Here is a 20,148-nt window from a genome sequence, read left to right on the forward strand (position 1 = left end):
CTCAAGCACAGCCACCACCTGCTTGTCAGTAGAGGCCTGAGTGCTGCTGTGATGATGAAAAGGCTTCAGTATGGCTTCCAGATTAAGAGAAGGAATAAAGGCCTGGTGATCTATTTCCAAAAATCAGCCCATGAAAACCCTACGGATCACAATAGTCCAATCCTGTTGTGCATAAGATTACCAAGAACTGGGGCTGATTAGATGGCAGCTAACAATAACAACAACAAACCTCAGGAATGACTTGTGGAGATACAGGGATTAAGCGAGATAATGCACATAAAGCTCTTGGCACAGCTTTGTACAGTTAATATATGTTAATTATTGCAATTATCAATGAACAACTAGATGAAAACAAAGATATAAAGAAAGAAAATTAAGCTAAGTTACGGTGTAAATAGTTAAGTCTGATTTCATACATTTTCGAAGAAGCTCCAGATGACTCCAGAGAATTTCTCCCCGAGGAACCCGCTGAAAAAAATCTTCTTGACTGAGGCTACATAATTCTCTTCCCGAAATGTTCAGCGTGGTGAGATCTATATCAGTCATGCTGAATTCCTTCATCACCCAGACCACCCAATGCAGGACTTGGTCTGTGGACCACTGTATAGGATCTAGAAAGAAAAAAATACTGTCTTTAGATATCATACAATATCTTAGCTACTACACAAACTTTCAGTTAATGATAAACACATAAACCCACATGTGCACACAGATAAAATCCAGGCAGGAGTCTTTTCCCCGCCCAAGTGAGGTAAACTTATTACATGAAGTAATAAGATTTTTATGCCTTATTTTCTCCTTAACTCTTTTTCAATTTCTTAAACGAAATTTCTGATGGATTCACTTCAGTCCGTCTAGAATTTTATACAGGAAAACGAAATGCAAAATTCCCTTTCAGTGTAAAATACGTGATCACCTGGAGCATATCATTTGGTGCATTAAAATAAAAATCGTAAGGAGAGCCTAGGGAGCTGGACTTAGTCTCCAAAATGTGAACAACGTATTTTTTTCTTCTTGTGAAGAGTTGGTTGAGGCTGCATTTATCCTTATAGTGGACACAACATGCTAATTGTTTTTTTTCCTCAGCTGTCTCTCCCAAAAGACATCAAGGTCTTAAATACAAGGAATGTGTCTTGTAACCATTCTGTCTTCAGTGCCTACCATGGTGCCTTGCTCATACATTTGTTGAATGTATAAATGGTAAATTCACAAGATTTCACTTTCCCAATCATTTTTACTACCTTATTGAACATACAAATCAAAAAGATGGCCCACATATATAGGTATGTCACTGCTGAAATATTTAAGTATCACTGACACCTAACAGAGCATTCTACCCAGAGACGTTTACTAAGTAGCTGAATTAATTTGGTACTGGTATTCTATCACGGAGAAGATGATGCATTCAGATATTATTACTTACATACCACTTCCGTGTATGATACTCAGTAAGAAAGTGAGAAAGATAAAGCTTAGGTGATTATCAAAAGCCTGTCAATAATGAAAACAAATCAAATATAATAATATGAGATTGATAGCCACAGAATTTATTTGATTTTTCCAAAGAAATTAAGCGAGAAGGATTCTGGGAAGACAATAATGTTTTTTAATTTTCATGAATCCAAACATCAAAACAAAAAAGCAACTAGACAGCAAAACCAAAACCCACGGATGTTTATTTACAATAAAACCAGGTGATGAGACCCTGATGTAACAGTAACAAAAAAACCCGTATCAGCCACGAGACCTCCATGGTAACAGCATCTGTGCAGAAGAAAGCAAACGGAGCAAAGGGATGTCTGAGCCACCCGAGCAGGAGAAAACCTGAAGACAACAGAGCAGCATTCGCTGGAAGCACAGCAGCCCCGCTGCGCAGCAGCTGAGAGCAGTCTCGCCCCGTCCGACAGCAGTGAGTGCAACGGTCCACGGTGAGAAAGGGGCTAAAGCAGGGTACAAGCTTTTCAAACTGAGCCAGGAATCACTTCCAAGGAGACCTGCAATAAGGAGAAACTGCCAGGAGTGGCACTGAGATTGAGCAGAATAGGAACACCGAGGAAAAGGAAAGAGAAAGCCCAGATAAAAATGAAGGAGGGGAACTAAGAAAGCAAGGTGCCCTGTTTTAACACTACTTGAATACAACAGAAGAGAGGGCTCCTTCTACAAAATAAATGAAAATTATTAAGATCGGAAAAGTTAAGGAAAAACGGAATTCACCTGATTTTTTCCTCAAATAACACCAGGATTTCTGGTTTAACAAAACTAATTGGCCATATAGGCTTACTGCCTGCCTCTCCTCTCCAAGACCCTAGTGAAATGACAGTAAAAGAGTTTCCAGAAGATGAAAAACACACAGGAACAGAGATGGGAGATGACAGAAACAGATGGAGGATTTCAACTATTTTTGAAGACAATAAGCAGAATGACGACCAATTCAGCAGAGTCGGTGAAACTATGACCTAACATGTCTGTGAGGAGGATACCAAGTGGGAAAATTCCTGCCTGCAGAAGAGGCTAAAGGCTGTATCTAAGGGGTCTGATTTAAAGTAGACGGGTGATTACAACCTCCAGGACCTCCCTTTCATTGTCAGGAACCAAGAAAACGGGAGCAATCCCACATGCACGGACACCAGGAACACTTTAGATCGGGGGAGACACACAAGGCGGACACTGGGAGAACTGCTCTCAGTGATAAAAAAAAAAAAAAAATAAGTCTACCAACTGAACAGTAAGGACCCCCCCACCCCCGACACACACACCTAAACTTCTCATTCTACTTCCGAAAGCAGCATTCACACACACATCAATCTCACGTGCTTACTCCAGCCTTCTACTTCTAACAGGTGTCTGGCCAGTTCTTCTCCAGAGAGGCTGAGGAGACTCAGGAGAAAGACCGACACACACAGACTGATACTTGAAAGTCTTTTAATGAAATGGTCACTATCTCATTTTACCATCTTATAGTCAAGAAACCCTTTCCAGAACTTCAAACTAATTAGCTTTCAAGTTATTTTACATGTTACTAGATGGGCAAGAATAACCAATTATTTAAAAAGATCAAAAACAAATCTTCAAAGAAACAAAAATGAACAAAAAAGCAGAATTCAGAGAAAGAGGAAATAATGCAATAAAAAAGTTAAAAAAAAACAAACCAAAAAAGACTATAATCGACATACCCCAAAAGGTAAGATAAAACATGACATACGTAATACAAAATCAGAATGCTACAGAAAAGGAACAAAAAAAAATAAAGAGCCCGTTGTAAATTAAAATTAAAAATCAGATAGGTTGTACTATAAAGGCAAGAAAATTTCACAGAAAGTATAATTTTGCTATCTATAACTCATTTTTATATCCAACTTTCCGTAAAATATTCCACTACTGAAGGGTTTTTGGAGATGGTCTGGCAAACTATGTAAAACATTGTTTCAAAAATTTTCATGCCCCCTTCTTCGCAGCATTTCCCCTCTCCAGAGAAAACTCTCAAACTGCTAAGGTCCAGTAAACCATCCACTAGTTTCTGCTACACTAAATAACTTCAACCATCTCTCTTTTTTTTCTCTCCTATCTCTGAAGAGTGGCTCTATCTCATCCTTCAGATCCAGCTCCTGTATCTACAATTAACAGCCACTCTTCCAGCTTCTTTAGCCTATCCTTCTCCCACTAGTTCCATTTATCCACAAATACACTCAGGTCACTGCAAACTTTTGAACCTTCAATATTATTTATTTGTTCCCCCATTATTCTTTCCCATCTCTCACCTCCCCCCAAAAGTCAGTATTCAATTTTCCCCATTCCTCCACTGCCAAGTTATTATAATTCAGCTTCATCTCAACTCTACAGGTACTTTGGTCAAATTACCAATGGCCCTCTGATCACAAAATTTAATAGCTATCACTCAGTTGGCACTCTTTGACTTTTGCAGCAGTGTCTGAAAATTCTGACAATCTTAAACTCCCCCTCGGTTTCAGTGACACTATATAATATACAATTTCTTATTTTCCTTCTATCTCTTCAGCTATTCCTGTCTCCCTTTCTTTTGTCAACCGTAAACGTTGACAGGATCTAGGAACCAGTCTTTAATGTTACATTTTTTGTCTATCTGCATCTATTTTATGGCTTCAAGTACAAATTCAATGTGAATGAGTCCCATATAATACAGCTTTATCTTCAGCCTAAATCTTTAACAATCTTGTACACCTGAAATTACTCTCTGGTTCCCTCCAGTTAAATATCCAGTATCACTTCAAAATCAAGTGCTATCAACACTTTTTCTTGGAAAACCTTTCTATATCAAACTTTCCTACTTCCCCGACTAGGCGCTGAGAAGGCAATGGGTGTACCATCACAACCCTAGCATCTAACAGTTAGATATGCCACAGCCTGGCACGTGGTACTGTTCACAAAGTACATAATGAAGATGTAACCAATCTGCATTAATATTATCTACCTAGTCACCCAAGCTTATGAAGGTAAGCCAGTACTTGAATCTCCCTTGGACCTCCCCTTTTTACCTTCTTACAGCCTGTCCATCAATGGCTCAGTTCTATCACTGTTTTCCTCCACCTCCGTCTATCCATTCCCACAGAAATCACTGGGTCTAGGCTCATCAGGTCACACATAAATTCACAATAGTCCGCTCCTGTTTTCCCCTCACTCAGTCTCTACTTGCTCCGACGCGTGCCGTATCCCACTGCCGCATTCATTTTTCGACTGTCACTTCCATCGATCAGAAACAGCTCTACAAGGCAAGTAACTCCTTACCCACAAATCTTATTACTCACACACACTCCCGCTTCTAAGCCTCTGCACATAACATTTCCTGTCTGGAATGTCCTTCTTTGCAGTTTTCCTGCAGGCCGCTATAATTCCTTTGCGACTCTAATAGCATGTTTTCTTTGAGTTATTAACAGCTTAAAAACATGTAACCTTTTATGGCAATTATCTCTTTTCATCTATCCTCTGTCTCTTCAACTACACGGTGAGCATTCTGAGGGTAGGAATATTTTATACTTCTCTGTATTCCTAACACCCAGGACAGTATGTGTCTATTACACATGCTTACATGTCTGTTACGGACCAAGAAAAAAAAATAAGATGCTATAGAAAACCAGTATTCTTCCTAAAAATTCTACCTTTAAAATAGATCAAAACTTACCCTACTGTCCTCTTAGTCAAACTTAACGCCGATATTCTAGTTAACATGTAATTATCTATTTTATTACCGTAGGGTATCCCCAGGCGTTCTTGCTCTTTCCTGTAACCTTCCAATGCGGCTGCCCATCTCGTCACTTGTTCTGAGGTTTCATCTGAGATGGTGGTGATGTGTTTTGTGCCATCAAGAGTTATCACTTGAGCTTCCTCAACCAGATGGGCTTCAGCTTCGGCATGGTGGGCGTCTGGGTCTATAACTACTTCAACAGTTTCCGCAGGTTTGACAATTTCAAGGATGTTTAGCTTTGGCTCAATTCCTTAACAGGAAATAAGAAAAACACTGTAAATCTATACGAAAACAGAAAAGCCACTAAAGAACAAAATTTACAGCTTAATGTGTATGTTCCCAAACGGGAACAAATGGTATACAAAAAAATGCATTTTAAATATTTTAGCAACATGTCTAGAGAAATTAGTGGATTCCTGTTAACAATCAACACAAAGACAATTTACTAGAATGTCTGTAGGTAACAGTATTATGTCAGCACTGATTTTCTGATTTTGATAATTATACCATGGTCATGTAAAAGAAATTTTTTTTTTTTAGGAAATACAGGCACTGATATATTTAGGGATAGAGGGCCATCATGTCTGCAACTTACTCTTTACAATTAAAAAAAATACGTATATATGGGAGAAAAGGATAGAGAAAAAAGCAAATCTAATAAAAAACTAACATTTGAGGAACCTGGGTGAGGGTATCCAGGAATTCTTTTACTATTCTTGCAACTTTTCTGTAAGTCTAAAATGCTTAATACACACACGTGCACGCGGTGTGTGCACACATACACAAACATGCCTTGCAAACATTAAGAGGAAAAAAAGATACCAATACGGAATAGAAAATAAAAACTATACCAGGGAGCGTATAGATGAGTAGCTACCTTACCTCAGGATTTTAAAATATCCTTTAAGCACTGTCTTAGTTATCTAGCGCTGCTATAACAGAAATACCACAAGTGGATGGCTTTAACAAAGAGAAGTTTATTTTCTCACAGTAAAGTAGGCTAAAAGTCCAAATTCAGGGTGTCAGCTCCAGGGGAAGGCTTTCTCTCTCTCTGTTGGCCTTCTCATCAACCTTTCCCTAGACTAGGAGCTTCACTCACCCTGCTCTGGCACTGCTTTCTTGGTGGTATGAGTTCCCCATTCTCTACATGCTTCCTTTTCCTCTTATCTCTCAAGAGATTGCCCCAAGACACAATCAAACCTTGTAGATGAGTCCCACCTCACTAACACAACCGCCACCCATCCTCCCTCATTAACATCACGGAGGCAGGATTTACAAAATGTAAGAAAATCACACAATACCAGGAATCACAGCCCAGCCAAACTGATACTTTGGAGGGACATAATTCAATCCATGACAAGCACAAATTAAAATTATCCACTGACTTTGCTTTTCTTTTTAGAGGACAATGTACATGTTTCAAAAATAAGTAAATGCTGAGTTTGTTAAATGAAATCCAGAATATCAAATTCTGATTTTCATTTTCAATTGAATGAAGAAAAAGCCAAATCTACAAGATATTCAAAGCCCAACAGAAATGGGTTAAGAACTATCAATGCCTATGGAAAAGATAAAAATAAAGAGGTAGTAATGATCTAATACTATAGAGACTTCTCAGTACCTATTTACTCAGAATGAAAGTATTTAAACTAGTGTTTCAGAAATTATGATAAACTAAGAAATTATGCCATAAAAGCAGTTATTTTATTTAGTCGTGTCTATGTAATTCTCTAAAAGGTAATCATCTGTATAGTCAAAACAGAATTAACAAACTCTTTATGAAATAATCTCAAACACTTCTGTTAAAATAACAGCTCTATGAAACTGTATCATGTTATTTAACAGATAGTGTGTGCTCATTTGAGTCTGCTACAATCAGAATTGAACAGAACAAAGTGTACTTGAAAGAAAAATAAAACTCAACTTAAACTCAAAAAAAAAAAAAAACTCTACCTGGGAGTCAGTTTTATAAGAAAACGTACTGTTATTCATTAAGTGCTGTAAAGAGAAGTCACTTTTTTCAAGTATACATGATAAAAATAGTCAGAATTTAAAAAACAAACAAAGCTTCTCCTAAACTGTATTCCCTGTACTCCATTAGGAAACCCTGGTGGCGTCGTGGTTAAGAGCTACAGCTGCTAACCAAAAGATCGGCAGTTCGAATCCACCAGGTGCTCCTTGGAATTCCTATGGGGCAGTTCTACTCTGTCCTATAGGGTTGCTATGAGTCATAATCAACTTGACGACAGCAGGAATCCTCCACGGAAATTCCATCAAGTCAACTCTTCTTAAACACACTTGTACTGAGGGGCTTTTGAAGATAAAAACAATGAGCTTTCCTATTTCTAACAACAGTCAAGTCAGGGGGGATTAAGGACTAGAAGCAGGTAACTACAATTTTCATAGCCTGAGGAAAACTTTAGTTTGTGAAATCCAATTGCAAGCAATACAGTATGTTCAGAGATTAAAATTCTAAAATATATTAGAAATCCCAACAAGCCAACAGTTTTAAAAACAAAATCCAACCTATCTAAAACGGCTTCCTACCTTCCTTTCCAACTCGTACGCTTATGCACAAGCAGTTGAATTCTGTGATGGTCATGGCTGACGGGGTCATTCCATATCCTGAGTAAATTTCTCTCTCCTTGCTAAACTGTTGAGACTAGATTTCCCTGCAGCTTTTTAGGGGTCCAGATGTGATTTAGGTTCTAGAAGCACTAGCATAAGGCTTCTACTTGGAAATGAGTGAAGAGAGGACAAACTGGCACAGAGCATCGATTTTTGGGACACTGTGGATCACTGCCGAGGCAGCATGGTTCTTGGTCAATAGCTGCAGCTATAGTGTGGCTTCCAGATTTGTCATTTTCCAGATCATGACAGGGCAGCAGCTTCTTTGGCTGTCCAGTTCTGCAGTGTGGTAGCTAGGACTACACTGGAGAAAGTCACCATGCAAAGTTGGTAGAACCTGTTCCTCCAGCTCTCTCCATGATTCTGCTTTTGTTGTTGTTAGGTACCTTCGGTTCCAACTCATAGTGACCCTATGCGCAACAGAATGAAACAGTGCCCAGTCCTGGACCGTCCTTACAATCTGTCAGTCTGTCGTACTGTGGGGGCTTGCATGTGGCTGTGATGCTGGAAGCTATGCCACCAGTGATCAGATACCAGCAGGGTCCCCCATGGAGGACAGGTTTCAGCTGAGCTTCCAGACTAAGACAGACTAGGAAGAAGGACCTGGCAGTCTACTTCTGAAAAGCATTAGCCAGTGAAAACTTTATGAAATGATTCTGCTTTTACTACCGTTTCTGATTAAGCTAGCTAGAATGTGCTATACTACCTATTTCACCCTGATGGGTATGACACCTGAAGGAAAAGCATGTTTTGACTAGATAAATGATAACACACCTTTTTAGAGAATTATGTAGACATGACTAAATAAAATAACATTATAACATCACATTAATTTATACAACCTTCTCAAACACCTAAAGCTTACAAAACACTGTTACTGTACATGAGCTAAAATCTTAAATAACTGCCGCTGAAGGTTGCTTTGAGTCAGAATCCACTCAATGGCAACTTTTTTTTTTTTTTTAAAGCAACTTACCTTGGTAAGAAATTACCTGTACACTAAGCTGTACAGTTCCATCTGTCTTCACTCCTTGGTCAAACAAACTTCGCTCTGGATCCAGCTAAATACGGGTAAAATAAGTAAGATTATTTTAGTTCAATAATTAGATTAAGGCCCCTGCCTTTGGTTTATCACAACACATGGATGTACTAAACGGGACAATTATTGAAACATACTAATTAAATTGTAAAAACACATTTATTTATTCCAAATTATCATATCGTTTAATTCTTTGCCAAAACTGAAAATATTTTAAGCACCGAGGTAGTAATAAAGAACAACATAAATACTATAGTTAAGCTGTGATTTTTTTCTACCTTGGAAGTCTAGTTCAGGATTGTCAATAACACTAAAATGTAATTGTTCATTCTGTAAATGTATTTAAAATAAAAGATAATGCTATTTATGTCATGAATAAACAAGGGCTTTTAATTGGTGGTGACAATTTACCTATTAGCGTAGCATTTTGCTTACCTTCCTTGTAACCAATGCTACAGATCATGTTTAGGATCAGGGTCAACTCTAAATCTCTGATCACAAAGCTAATCAAAGTTATAGGACTTATGACCTTAGTACCTGACCTAGCAAAGAATATCGTTAGTCATGACTCTTTATTCTCAGTAGTCATGCTTTCTTCCCCTTTATATCATTTATATCATTTCACACAACAGCAAACTGACAACAAAAAGAAGTAATTCTTACTTCCAGACATTTTATGTCACCAGCTTTAAAAAGGGTTTGCATCATAATTATTGTAAATACCGCGCGTCAGCATATCATACAGCCTTAGGTACAAAGCTCTCCCCACGCTCATTCCCAGGAATTCAGCCAATAATCTGGTTATGGTACAGAGAAATTTTCTAATACAAAAAAGACACACATGTATACCAAAATCTTAAAGTGACTATGCAACTAACTTGAACAGTTATGATACAGACTGCAGACAGACAGGTCAAATGTGGCAGTTTCGCTTCTTAACATAATGGTCTCTGTCTAAAACACTTTGTTAAAAATTCTCCTGATGTCAGAGTTTCTCCCCCTATCTAACAGACACTGGTATTATCCACTAGAAGCTATGGCATGTGTAACTCTGAAAGCGAGTGCTCACATACGACTGTACTAGCTCAGTAAGAGCTGGCACGAGACAAAACTCAAGGACGATCCTGTGTAATACTCCTCAAAGACGTGCACTTGGCTGTCTTTGCATCAGCTTTCGAGTCAGAATACAATTTAAATACAAAAGACTTTCTAGGATGAGCAAGTATTCTTACTCAAAAGGTATATTTGGATTAACTGACTTGGAAAGCATAAATTGCCATCCTCATATACATACTTTAGAGAGGATATATGTGTGACGTGAACGGGGAAGACTGCAAAAGCTCTTAGATCCTAGGCTAGCTCTGAACTCTAGACCATGAATTATGAGTATTTCCATCTAGCCAACTAATATTTATTGAGAACCTATGGTGGACACTGGTTACTTTGCAGGCCATACTTTGATTTTGGTTAGATCAGGTATTATAAAAGAAGCAACAAACGTTACAGCTGAAAGACAACTAAAAGGTTATCAAGTCCAGATTCTCCTTTATCTAACACGTAAGAAAAATTAGGCAAATTCTAGTGACATTAAGCAAGTTATTCACTACAAACCTTCATAAAAGTTTGCCTCAAACAAGGGAAGAGAGTTTGGAGTATTACAGGCCTAGGTTCAAATTAAAGTGTACCCCTTTATATAATGGGGAATAACTTAACCTTTTTGAGTCTCAGTTTCTACAGAACGTGATTAAGAATAAATTCATTTCAACACCCTAAGTGCTCATTAACGTATGAATGGATAAACAACTTGTGGAACATGCACACAACGGACTACTACACAACTATAAAGAACAATGAGGAGTCCCCAAAACATAACATGGATGACCTGGAGGACATCACGCTGAGTGAAATACGTCCATTGCAAAAAGACAAATACTGTATGGTCCCACTATTATAAAAACTCAAGAATAGATATACACACAGAAAGCAAAGTTCTTTGATGATTACCAGGGATGGGAGGGAGAAGGAGAGCAAATCGCTTTCTAGATAGTGAACACTTGTTACTTTTGGTGGTGGGCAAGCCAATCCCAAATATGACTGAAGTTAGCATAACATGACCAAGATAAAAAAAGACACTAAGAAGTACACGAGAATAAGGGACAATTTCAGTAAACGCTATAGCATATACAATTTTGCAGCAACAGTGAAAACAACCAAATATGTGTATAGTTATGCAGGTAGATATGAATGCATATATGTGTACAGGAAGGCAGATGCAAGTAAATACACGTACATATATAGCTATATTTGTAGATATATGCACATATATGTATATACATGTTTGTGTGTGCTGCTTGTATATCCACATATATAACAAACCACATAAGGGGTACAGTTATGGAGAAGTTCTAGCCATAAACAACTCGCAGGATTGGTTTATTGAGTCAAAAGGCTTGGAAGCATAGTCTTGGGGACAACTTAGTTAATTGGCATAACATAGTTCACAAGATAATGTTCTACTAACATTCTAAAACCTATCTAGTTCGGTGAGTAGCATCTGGGGTGTTAAAAGCTTGTGGGAGGCCACCTAAGATACAGCTATTGGTCTCTACTGGTGTGGAGCAAAAGAGAACGAAGGAAATTGAAAGCTCAAAGTAGAAACTAGTCCATGGGACTAAGGCCCACACGAACCATAGCCTCTTCTAACCTGAGACCAGAAGAACCAGATGGTGCTTGGCTATCACTACTTACCATTCCGACCAGGGGAACAATAGTAGGTTCCAGACAGAGTAGGAGAAGAATGTACAACAAAACTCAAATTCCTACAAAAACCGCCAGACCTACTGGATTGACATAGACCAGAGGAACCCCCGAGACTATCACCCTAAGGTGCCCTTTGAACTTGGAACTGAAGCTATTTCTGCAGGTCACCTTCCAGCCAAATAATAGATCGGCTTATAAAATAAACTATCACCCATGAGTAATGTGCTCCCTTAAACAAATAAAAATGAGACCAAACAGTCAACATTTACCCAAAAGCAAAGATGAAAAAAGGCAAGGAGGGGAGGGGAAATTAGATCAATGGAAACAGAACAGAATGGAAGTACTGAGAATGCTGACACACTGTAAAAACTGTAGCCAGTGGCATGGAGCAATTTGTATAAAAATTGTTAAAGGGGAATGTAATTTGCGGTGTAAACTTTCACCTAAAACAAAATATTATTAAAAAATAAAAGAATAAATTGATTTCAAAGAACTGATGTAAAAATAAAATAAGAGTGTTATGGAATTATTTTTTCACTCAGTGTATCTTACCCATGTAGCTCTAGCTCACTAATTTTTAATGGCTGCACTGAATTCCAGTAAGTAGAATTTATTTATCTAAGCCCATTTTTGAGACATTAGAGTTGTTTTCAGTTTCTTCATAACCATCCAAATGAACAGCCTCATACATACAACTCTTCCTACCAAGGTGATTATTTCCGTAGGAACAATTAATAAATAACATTTACCTATTAATAACATGCCCTTGTGGTGCAGCAGTTAAGAGCTCGGCTGCTAACCAAAAGGTCTGCAGTTTGAATCTACCAGCTGCTCCTTGGAACCCCTGTGGGGCAGCTGTACTCTGTTCTGTAGGGTCACCGGGAGTCAGAATCAACTTGACAGCAACAGGTTTGGTTTTAATAATAGCATTAATAATGAATGCCAAATGGCCTTCCAAAACAACTGTGCTAATTTATCCTCTCACTTGGGAGAGAAAAATCTTAAATTCTATAATTATAATAACAATAACATTAAAAAAAAATTGCCCTTGAGTTGATATGGACTCATAGCAGCCCTACAGAACAAAGTACAACTGCCCCACAGGGTTTCCAAGGCTGTGATCTTTATGGAAGCAGACTGCCACATCTTTCTCCCACAGAAGCACTTAACCACTTCATCATCAACCCAACCCAAAACCAAACCCATTGCCATCCAGTCGATTATGACTCATAGGGACCCCATAGGACAGAGCAGAACTGCCCCATAGAGTTTCCTAAGCTGTAAATCTTTACAGAAACAGACTGCTATATCTTTTTCCTGCAGAGTGGGCTGGTGGGTTCTAATAGCTGACCTTTTGATTACCTGCCAAGCACTTAACCACGGTGCCACCAGGGATCCTTCCTATTGTAATAAACTCCAAGTATATACAAAAATTGGTATTTATAATCTTTTTTCAAGTTTTTTTTTTCTAAATTTTATTTATTATTGTTAGGAATACAGATAGCAAAACATATACCAATTCAACAATTTCTACATGTACAATTTAGTGGCACTGATTACATTCTTCAAGTTATGTAACCACTCTCATTCACCATTTTTTTCCTGAGTTGTTCCTCTCCCATTAACATAAACTCCTTGCCTCCTAAATTTACTATCTGATTTTTTGAGTTGCTGCTGTCAATCTCTATGGGGCAGTTCTACTCCATCCTATAGGGTCGCTATGAGTCGGAATCGACCTGAGGGCACTGGGTTTGGGTTGTCAATCTGATCCCATACAGGTAAGTCTTAAAAGAGCATAATGCTGACGGCAGGCCTTTTTTTACTAGTTAAGCTAAACTATTGTTTGGTTTTAAAATGACTTCATGGGATATTTTTGGTTTAAGGTTTAAAGATTATCTCAGGGTAATAGTTTCAGGGGTCAGTCCACTCTCCATCGCGCCACAAAATCTAAAGTCCATGAGATTTTGAAATTTTGTTCTGCATTTTCCTCCTTATGACTAGAAGGATTCTTCCATGGAATCTTTGATCAAAATGCTTAGTAATGGTAGCTGGACTTCACCCAGTATTTCTGGTCTCACGGCAAAGGAGACAGTTATTCACGGAGGCAATTAGCCACACATTCCATATCCTCCTCCTATTCCTGACTCTGCTTCTTCCTCTGTTGCTCCAGGTGAATAGAGGTCAATTATCGTGCTTGGATGGCTCCTTCTAAGCTTTTAGGACCGCAGGTGCTACGCAACTAACTAGGAGGTAGAACAGAAGCACTAAACATGTTATTTGGCCATTTAACTGGCATGTCCCATGAAACCATGACCCTAAACCTCCAAACCAAGGAACCATATCCCATGAGGTGTTTGGTTGCACATAAGCAATCTTAGTAGCTACTTGTTTTCCCCCCCTTGGTCACTGTTATAAATATATGTCTTAGTTATCTAGTGCTGCTACAACAGAAATACCACAAGTGGATGGCTTTAACAAAGAGAAGTTTATTTTCTCGCAGTAAAGTGGGTTAAAAGTCCAAATTCAGGGTGTCAGCTCCAGGGGAAGGCTTTCTCTGTCAGCCTTTTCATCAGTCTTCCCCCGGACTAAGAGCTTCTTCACGCAGGGATCCCAGGTCCAAAGGATGTGCTCTGCTCCCAGCACTGCTTTCTTGGTGGTATGAGGTCCCCAAATCTCTGCTTGCTTCTCTTTCCTTTTATCTCTTAAGAGATAAAAGCTGGTACAGGCCATACCCCAAGGAAACTCCCTTTACATTGGATCAGGATAGTGACCTGATCCAATCCCACCCTAATCCTCTTAACATAAAATTACAATCACAAAATGGAGGACAACCACACAATATGGAAAGTCATGGCTTAACCAAGTTGATACACACATTTTTGGGGGGACATAATTCATGACAATATCTATCCCACAGCTTTTGCCAATTCACCTTTTTACAAGTGTACAATTACAATACTCGGCTCTGCAACCCTACCCTTAGTCAATGTGATTTTCCATCACCATTAACCCCCCTCTGTACATTTGCCTTTTCATATAAGTGAGGTCATACAATATTTGTCCTTCTGTGATTGGTTCATTCGGTCAGCATAATGTCTTTATGCTCCCTCCATGCTGTAGCATGTATCAAGATTTTGTTCAATCCTATTGCAATAAACTCCAAGAAATACATAAATTGATATTTATATTCTTATCAAAAATTGACCGCCAGAGCAAAGAGATGGAAGGGAATGTAGAAATCATTTAGTCAATTACCTCCTTTAAAAATGAGAAAACTGAGCCCAGAAAAGGTTAAAAGTTAGCTTAAAAACAGGTTGTGAGGAGGACACAATTCTTCAGCTTCCAAGGTCAATGTGCTTCCTACTACTCTAAGCACTGATTCAAATTTATTTTAACTTCTCATTTTACAGGGCAGTTCTACTCTGTCCTGTAGGGTCGCTATGAGTCAGTATGGGTTTGGTATTTTTGGTTTCTCATTTTATATTTGTGAAAGAAAGTTAAAAGAGAATGATTAATTTAGTACGCCATCTATAAAAGTAATTTTACATGGAGAAAATTTTTGCTTATATTTTATAATATCAAAAAAACCAATCCATTGCTGTCGAGTTCATTCTGACTCAGAGTAACCCTACAGGACAGAATAGAACTGCCCCATAGGGTTTCTAGGGAGCAGATGGTAGATTCAAACTGCTGACCTTTTGGTGTGCAGCCGAGCTCTTAACCACTGCACCACCAGTGCTCCAAATTTTATATAATACAGGTCAAATTTAGTTGTGAGATAATAGCTATAGCTATAGTGATAAAAGGCTAACAAAAACATTTCTATGCAGACTTAAATGCTGATGTATAAAGCTCAAAAAATAAAATTACCTGGATATCTTGCAGACAGATTTCATGAGCATCCAATGAACACTGTAGTCTTGGTTCTAGTAGTTTCTTTAAGTTGCCTATTGGCTCATTGATGTCTATGGCCTGGCTCACACATTCAGCCGGGGTATAGGTTTGTTCTACGATGCTAATATTAAAGGATATGACAGTTAACAATTACATATTTACCCTAGATATTAAAGAAACAATACGCTAAAGACAAAACTAAAGATCAAAATACATTTCTGGTCTTTGAAAACTCATTTTACGTAGACGCTATCCACAGTAGTACGCTCGTTGCCAGCTAGTTCTATGAAACACAATATTGAATTGTACGAAGAAATGCTAGCTTGAAATTTAAAGTACCCTTGAAAACATGTCTCATTATGTATATACATATGCATGTATGTACGCCAAGAACCAAATGCAATGCCGTCGAGTGGATTCCGACTCATAGTGACCCTACAGGACAGAGTAGAACTGCCCCATGGGGTTTCCAAGGTACAGCTGGTAGATTTGAACTGCTGACCTTTTGGTTAGTAGTTGATCTCTTAACCACTCAGCCACTAGGGCTCCAATGTGTGTATACACATATAAATTTTATATATACAATACTTAAGGAAAAATGTCTGCACTTATATTTGGAGGTTATTTTGAAGAATTTTAGGCCCAGGAGGAAATAAAATGTCTCCTTAAAATCTGTGTGCCACCTGTACTCATCAATTTCCCTTCTTAATATAAATACAACTTAATAAGTGTAAATTACTAAGATATGAAAATCTAAGTTATATAAAATACTTCCCATTTAACTTAATCTAGAAATTACTGGTTTTAACTGGCATAACCAGTTGCCATCGGCTGACTCCAACTCTATGTATGTCAGAGTAAACTGTGCTCCATAGGGTTCCCCCCCCAACAAAAGCGGATTCAGTAAATAAAATACCGTAATGATATATTTATTCAAGGAACACAACTATTTAATTTAGTGGTGCTCCACAGGGTTTTCAATGGCTGATTTTTTTCAGAAGTAGATTGGTAGGCCTTTTTCCCAACATACCTCTGGGTGGACTCCAACCCCTACCTCTCAGTTAGCAGCTGAGCATATAAACCTTTCATACCACCCAGGTACTTCAATATTTACTATAGCTCCACATTAAAAAATATATATCAGTATGTCTCCTTTAAAACTCCTAGGACTCTTTTTCACTGTTTTTCATACCTCAAATCCTAAAAAATGACTTGCTGCCATTTTGTAGATTTTGACTCATAGCGACCCTACAGGGCAGGCTAGACTGCCCCATAGGGTTCCCAAGGCTGTAATCTTTGCAGGAGGACCCCTACTGGAACAGTGGTTAAGAGTTCAGCTGTTAACCCAAAGGTCAGCGTCGAACCCATTAGCACTAACTCAGAAGAAACATATGGCGGTCTGCTTCCATAAAGATCTGCAGCCTTGGAAACCCCATGGGGCAGTTCTACTCTGTCACACGCAGTCATTATGAGATGGAATAGACTTGATGGCCCTTAACAACAACAATCTTTACGGAAGCAGACTGCCACATCATTATCCCATGGAGTGGGTGGTGGGCTTGAACCGCTGACCTTTTGGTTAGCTACATTTCTTTAGATCTTTATGTGGGGCCAAAGACAGGTACAAATAAATATTTGCTGAATTAGTAAACTTTAAATTTAATTAAACTTCAAAACTTTTAAATATGATTTAAATCTCATTTGCAGTTGTCAAAAACAATATTAAAAAATTCGTCCAGTTCCACTTTCACATAAATTTTAAGTATAATGTGCTATATACCACTCAAGATATTCAATGAATGTACACAGCCCACATTTTTTCTAAAACTTTAAGACAATATATAAAACATATTTTTAAAACATAAAAACATGAATTAAAACATATTAAAATAATACTAAACTACTGCTATTTCTCAAGGTAAAAAAATTAGGTTATTTGGCTCAGTAAACTTTGGCATCGCAGGCTATATTTCTTTTTTTTGTAAAAATGACTTTAAAAGCTTCAGATGTTGCTTTAAGGTGTTCTGAAAGACATTTTATATGGACTCAACATTTTTTAAAAATTTAAATTTTTTCGTTGCCATTTAAACCTTGCAAAATTTTATATAAAAATCTGAATTTTCAATTTCTCTTGAAAAATTGTGGATGACCTCACATCACTGGACCTAAATTCCCGTAGAGCCATAATCTGCTAGTTAAATAGCAACTACCTGCTCCTTTACACAGCTACTCCCCAGATCAACACGATCGCTACCAATAGCTTACACCAGGGCCCTACAAAAGTCTTCTGTGAAGGGTCACAGAGCAAATACGGGCACTTGTGTGAGTGTGTGTGTATAAAAATAAATACGTGTACACCAAGCTCCATGATGGCCCCCAGGCATTCCACCTTCTGACGCTTACACCCATCTGTAGTCCCCTCCCACGTTGTACACCACAGTTGGATTGTGAGACCAAAAGACTAAGTCAGAAGTATAATATCACTTCAGAAATTAAGTTATTTAAAAAACACTGCAGCCTCTGCCTCCACATCCTTTCCACTGCGGGGTAGCCAGCTACCATGTCCTCAGCAGCACTCTAGCGGGGCCCCGGGGTGAGAGACTGAGGTGTCCCGCCAACAGTCTCGTGAGTGATCTTGGAAACAGATCGTCTAGCTCCAGTCAGGTATTCAGATGACTGCAGCCCGGTCCAACAGCTTAAAGTACAACCTCAGGAAATACCAGGAGCCAGAACCACCCACCCAAGTTCCCAGGTTCCTGACCCTGAGAAACAGTGTGCAATAATAAATGCTTGTTGTTTTAAGCTACTAAGTTTTGGGGTAATTTGTTAGCCTCCCAAATTAAATATAAAAATTAATGGATTAAAAAAAAAAACCAAGAAGTATGTATTCTTCCCCTCCCATCCCGCCCCCGGAGAAAAGAGCACAACCAAACGTGTTGAAAAGCTCCATCAAAAATTTAAGATTTTTTTTTATCCCAGCTGCACTTTCAACACCCAGCATCCTACCTGACCTTTGGGATATCTCCTTGTCCCTTTCTACCACAGCTGTTCTAAACCTGTATTAGTCTCTGAAGTTCTCTACTGCTCTCAGTCCCTCTGACTTTCAGCATATTATCTCATCACCTGCTTTACAGAGTAAAACAGGGACTATTTAGCCATTACCTTCATCAGCCTTCTTTGCTTGATTCCCAGCTCTTTTTTCTATGTCTGTTTTCTCTTGGATTCTAAACTCATCACCACTGCCCTCCTTCCTTAATAGAAAAGGCAATAGCAGAATTACCATCTTTCACTGCACTAAACTTACTACTGAACATATGATCACCCACGTGCCTGCATGCCTCCTCAGATACAATGTGGCCTCTACCACGGCAGACACTGTCTCACTTATTGAACATGTTCCTGGTGGTTACTAGCCGATGGCAGTTACTGATATTTGTTAAATCAGGAATGAATTAAGTTGTTATTTCTAAAATAAAAGTAACCAGCATTGAGGAAAGGAATAAGAAATTAAATACTGCCCTAGAGGAAAAAAATATCACAATTGCTTGATCATTATCAACTACATTTATCTCTAATTTTAGTTTAAAAGTGTCTTTCCCTCCCAGCTAGAAATCCATTAAGTCAGAGAAAACAAAAGCAATACATAAGCCTCAAAAATGCTGAGGTGAGTTAAAAAACGAACAAGCAATGTCTTGATCCTTGATTTTCATTAGATAGATAGATAGATAAAAAGTGATGAATTCGGAAAACACCAACCTTTCTTCTGTACACTCTGACTTCTCTGTTCCATCAATCTCAATCTCTATCAGCTCCTCTGCTTCTCTTTTAGTCATGGCTGAAGTCTTCCAGAGAGCAGTCCTTCAAGAGTCAAATTTTAAAACACTTTGAAATTACTGCATTAACAGAAATGCTATCCAGGAAGCAGAGACCCAATTCCAAATCAAAGCAGAGGGTACGTAGGAGAGAGGGACGCGATCGTCATGTCCAGAAGAGAACCCACAAACAGTGTTTAACTGGTGCTTATTAGCCTGACGTGACTTCACCATTCCATCTGATTTACAGGGATGCATTTAGGCCCAATCTCAGTCAATAAGTTAACTGATGTTATTTTGAAAGCAAGTGTAAGAGCATGTTAACTGTATTATAGCAACTCGTAATCTTAATAATAGATTTAAACCTGTAGCTTAAAAATCAACATGGAGATAAACTACAACTGTTCAGCTAAAATCTGTACATGTTAGCAGAATGTACTGCCAAGAGCCCCACTGACTGGGATATAAATGAATTTACTTGTTAGAATCTGTGTTATAAAATATTTATCTTACAAATGCAAGTACAATATTCTAAAACAGCAATCTAAGGTAACAAAGTAATTACAGGTACATAGATTATTGCTCTGATTACACACTAGTATTTTTTTTTTTTTCAGATGTGGTTTTATACATTTTGAAGAAACCACTACTTCAGTTTCAGAGGCATTAATGCTGTAAGTTCCAGGTTCTGTTACTCTCTGGCTGTGAGTCAATGAACTTGTCTCTGGAATCCATATACAGCCTCAGTACACAGCATGTGTAGAGCTTTCTAAATTCACTACATCTAAAAAGGTACA

At 38.3% G+C, this 20,148-nt stretch overlaps 1 protein-coding gene across 4 annotated transcripts in view; it reads right to left on the reverse strand.

Moving 5' to 3' along the window:
- GABPA (GA binding protein transcription factor subunit alpha) overlaps positions 1 to 20,148 on the reverse strand; it is a 37,832-nt gene that overhangs the window by 13,500 nt on the left and 4,184 nt on the right. For all 4 annotated transcript variants that reach the window (XM_049857939.1, XM_049857936.1, XM_049857937.1 and 1 more), the window contains exons 2-6: positions 19,296 to 19,397; positions 15,516 to 15,660; positions 8,823 to 8,907; positions 5,223 to 5,468; positions 417 to 611 (exon numbers count right to left, since the gene is read on the reverse strand). In XM_049857939.1, coding sequence (XP_049713896.1) covers positions 417 to 611; positions 5,223 to 5,468; positions 8,823 to 8,907; positions 15,516 to 15,660; positions 19,296 to 19,372 — 748 coding nt within the window. In that variant the 5' untranslated portion in view covers positions 19,373 to 19,397. The remainder of the gene's footprint in view (positions 1 to 416; positions 612 to 5,222; positions 5,469 to 8,822; positions 8,908 to 15,515; positions 15,661 to 19,295; positions 19,398 to 20,148) is intronic.

This window comes from Elephas maximus, chromosome 18 (genome assembly GCF_024166365.1).
Source record: "Elephas maximus indicus isolate mEleMax1 chromosome 18, mEleMax1 primary haplotype, whole genome shotgun sequence".
NCBI lineage: Eukaryota > Metazoa > Chordata > Mammalia > Proboscidea > Elephantidae > Elephas > Elephas maximus.